A 4082-nucleotide genomic window follows, 5' to 3' on the forward strand; every position below is an offset into this window, starting at 1 on the left:
TTCTTCCAAGGCACCTCTGAATGGACTTGAACTTCCAACCTCCCAGTTAGCAGCTAAGGACTTAATTAACTTTGTCCAATGTGTGTTAGGAAATTTCAACAAAGGGCTCCCAAGTCAGCTGCTTGGCTACTGGCCTCAGGTGAGAACAGCTGCCTGCTCCCAGGACACTGACCCTGTCAGGAGGCCCTGGTCACAAAGGCTAGACTGCTCAGCCACCCACTGACCTTCTCTCGTGGGATCTTCCTCTCGTCGCAGCTGTTACAGGTCAGGGGCAACTTGGGGCAGACTTCACTGTGCATCTGCAGCGAAGAAGTAGGACTTGAGGCTACCGCCCAGGCCCAGAAAGGTCCGGAAGCAGAGGTGGAGACGTGCAGCCTCAGCCAGGGCCCAGGTGCAGACTGAGCTGGGCCTATAGGTCCCAGGAAGCCTGAGCAACAAAGCCCAACTCCTTGCTGAAACAGTGGGAACAGAGGGCAGTGCAGGTGGGCTCCTCACAACAGCTGGCCCTGAGCCGTCGGCCCCTGGGACCAGGCAAGGCAAGAGTGCCCCCTGCAGGTGTGTTCTACACTCTCCACCCTCTCCAGCAGGTCAGTCCTGAACCCTGCCCGTCCCACCCTCACCTGTAGTTCGGCTCTGCTGCACACGGCTTGACAATGTGGGCAGCTGAGGCAGCGCTCCGGGCACTCGAGCTGGGCATGGCGTTCCTGCTCACCCAAAAGTATGGTGGCCTTGCAGGCAGGGCACTCGGTCGGCATGAATGGGCAGTGTCCTTCATGGCCACTCTGGGGCAGTAAGGGAGCAGAAATGTCACCCAGGGTCCCTCTGTGGGGCACTTCCAAAGCCCAGCAGTGAGCCTTCGTGTCTTAAAGGCCCCCTATGGGGGCTTTGTCCACTCCAGGAACGTCCCCATCCCAGGCCAGGCGAAGACCCATGCCAACCCCAGAAGTGTCCAAAGGCAGCCCTCAGCTCTTCACAGACAGACGGGCTGTGACCCTGGGGGAGGGGGAGTGCAAACAGCAGTATCTACAACTTTCTAATTCCCCGTCCATCAGGACACAGACTCAACCCGCAGGCTGCCTGAGTCCAGGCTGGCCAGCAGGAGCCCCCCCCCGCCCCCCCAGCATTGCCACTGCCGGAGGGGAAGGGTCAGAGGACGCAAACATGCGGAGGATGCCCCTATGACAACGGAGCAGCAATAGGAATGGCTGAGGTCCCCCACCTGGCCTCCTGAGTGTCCACAGGGTCCACACAGAACACCAGGTCTACACTGCCCTCCCCACAACCTTGCCACCACCCAGCCTGCCTGGGGAGCAGGGTTCTGTGGGCCACCATGACCCCCCTCCCAAAACCACAGGCTGCCCCTCCTGATACGAGCCTGTAAGGGAACCAGCTGGCCACACAGTCCAGCTCAACACTCCCTTCTGCCCCCTCCAGCACAGAACCGTCTCGTTCCCTGCCCACGGCCCATGGCCCCCCGGGCCCCCCGCCTCATCCACTTAGTGTAGTGACCCTGTACCTCCTGGACAAGCCACACTGAGGGCATCAGAGACCTGGTCACCGCGAGCCAGGGACTTGTCACCAAGTACACAAATACACAAAGAGGAGACAGTGGGAACTTGGATGATCTGCTTACACTAACCGAATGCCCCATCCTGCATTTGCTTTAAAATAACCAGAAAAGAACAAATATGGCGGGGGGGGGGGGGGGGACACAGACGACCAGCCTGGCAGAGGGGTGACTGTTGGAGATTGGCAGGCGGCTGGAACAACGCTCCGACCCTAAAGTCTCAGTGCAGCACCTGCTGATGGCACACACAGCCAACGGATGCTCAACTGTCCCCCGACCCCGACCCTCTCCTCCACACTGACGTCACACTGACCATGTCCTCTTCCGGCACCTTCCCGAAGTCTCCCTGACTCTGTGTCCTGTTCTCAGTACCTGAACTGGCCTGTGGGCACGGGGAAGGAGAAGGCTCCTACTTACACCTGACAGTGACTCGCACTCTGCAAATCCTCAGAGCCTTAGAAAGCGCACATTTCACAGTGAAGGACCGGACACCCTGTCTGTCCACACTCGTACAAACCACCCAGACCACACACAAGAGGCCCTTACTGGGCGGGCTTTGGCACTGACACCAGCCAGCCCCATGCGAGGTCTCAGCTGCACCCAGGGACGCGTGGAGCCAGGAGAGGCTGGCCTCCGCCCAGATCAGCCCTGACCGCCCACATGAGCAGCCGGCCTCCCGGCCTCAGGGACTTTCCAGAGCTTACAGAGACCCAGCCAGGGGCTTTCCGCTGTGTGGGCTGACAGGTGGAGAGGTGCCCATAGCTCCACACTGACGACAGTCCCTGGTCCACAGCCGGAGGACACACCACTCAGGCTCGCAGGCCTGAGGGTCAGGAGCCCCCAGAAGGACTCTAAGCTTAGGGGTGGGGCCAATTCTACCTCCCCGGATCCCAGGCTGCTCCACACACTTCCACCCCAGCTCCTCCACAAGTAGCAAAACTCAGTGTAGAGGCAGAAAGCACCAATCAGAAGCCACCCGATGGGAGCGCACCCTGAAGTTCGCAGGCAGGGCTGCTCTAACCCCCACCCTGTCCTGCAGGCAGACCCCTAGATGTGGAGAGATTACAGCTCCAAGAAACCACCTCACAATGTCCACACCAGCACACGAGGGTGGGAGGCAGCCAGGACCACCCCACTAACAACCCGGCCTCATCCTTCTCAGATGCTGACAGGGAAGGAAGATGCCATGTGGGGATCTGAGCCAGTCCCGTCCGAGGTGCGTGACAGCTGCCATCTCCCATCCCCCTTGTGAGAAAGGTCTCAAGTGCGGCTGGGCAGTGAGGCCCAGGCCTGTGGCTGCAGGTGCTCAAGGCTCCGTGACTGTGACCACTCTCTCAGACAGACAGACCACTATGGACGGACGGGGGACTGTGATGGCCCAGGCCTTCCCACTGGTGCCACCTCCCCCATTACCTCGTAGTCCTTGACTGTTCCGGTCCAGGTGCACCCACTGTGAGGACAGATGGCCGGCAGGCCCTCCACCTCCCTGCGGGCAGCATTGTCTGGAAAAGCCTGTGGGCAGAGCAGGCCGGTCAGGCCCTGCTGCCCACTCCTCCGGTGACCCAGCCCAGGGACAAGGCCTACCAAGTCCACGCTCCAAGTGTGACACACACACACACTCACACACACTCACACACACTCTACCCCCGAGGCGTACACTCACCGAGCCGCTGTCCAAGATAGAAATGCCTTCCTCGTAAATGCCTTCTTGCATGCAGGCGGCGCAGTTCTGCGGCCCGGAACTGGGGAGAGGGGGCAGCCACCATCAGACCCAGCCAGGCGTGAGCAGCGGCCCCTCACCCTCATGTCCTCAGGATCAGAGTAGTGTCTGCTGACTGCGCAGCCCCTCAAGGACCCCGATTGTGGTGCTGACGGCCCAGCTGCTGACCAGACCACAGGGCACGTGTGTCATCTACACAGAGCTGCCAGTACCAAGGTGGGAGCCATGAGTGTGACCAGGAACTGCCCAGCAGCCACGCGGAGGACTCGGTCAGTGGCAGGAGGTGACCCTGCTTGGGTACTCGGGCCTCACCTCAGAATGCTGGCCAGGCAGTAGGAGCAGTAGCGGTGGCCACACTGGGCCTGCACGGGCCGGCGCAGCACGTTCCCACAGGCTGAGCACAGATACTTGTCCTCCAGCTTGGTGCCCAGCAGCGTCCTGGAGAAGCCAGGCTGTAGCAGTGCCAAAGAGCCTGGGGGGGTCACACTTGCAGCTGCCATGGGGGCTGCCGCCTGGCGTGCCTGCAGCCTGCCAGAGAGAGCGACATGTCACTGGGGTCCTGATTCGCCCTCACCTCTCCAGGGTCCCCACAGTAACCAAGACTGAGAGACAATGAATGCTGGCCAGCCCCCTCAGAGGCCCAGCCTGCCCCACAGCCCCTGTCACGGCACACCTGACCTGCCTGCCGGGGGTCAGTTGGTGGGCAGGAAGGACAGTCGCAGTTGCCTGGGCCCGGGAAGCCCACCCTCACCCCACCCCAACGCTGCCTGTACATTGTCCAGCACAGGAGACTCG

The 4082-nt window shown here is 61.2% G+C and overlaps 1 protein-coding gene across 1 annotated transcript in view; it reads right to left on the minus strand.

The window, feature by feature from the left end:
• The window catches only part of TRAF2 (TNF receptor-associated factor 2), an 8199-nt gene extending 4412 nt beyond the window's left edge, over positions 1–3787 (minus strand). The window contains exons 1-5 of the mRNA XM_006863677.1: positions 3600–3787; positions 3231–3309; positions 2981–3079; positions 621–782; positions 225–299 (exon numbers count right to left, since the gene is read on the minus strand). Of these exons, the coding sequence (XP_006863739.1) occupies positions 225–299; positions 621–782; positions 2981–3079; positions 3231–3309; positions 3600–3787 (603 nt within the window). The remainder of the gene's footprint in view (positions 1–224; positions 300–620; positions 783–2980; positions 3080–3230; positions 3310–3599) is intronic.
• Positions 3788–4082: the final 295 nt, after the last annotated feature.

The sequence above is a fragment of the Chrysochloris asiatica genome, unplaced genomic scaffold (genome assembly GCF_000296735.1).
Source record: "Chrysochloris asiatica unplaced genomic scaffold, ChrAsi1.0 scaffold00056, whole genome shotgun sequence".
Lineage (NCBI taxonomy): Eukaryota > Metazoa > Chordata > Mammalia > Afrosoricida > Chrysochloridae > Chrysochloris > Chrysochloris asiatica.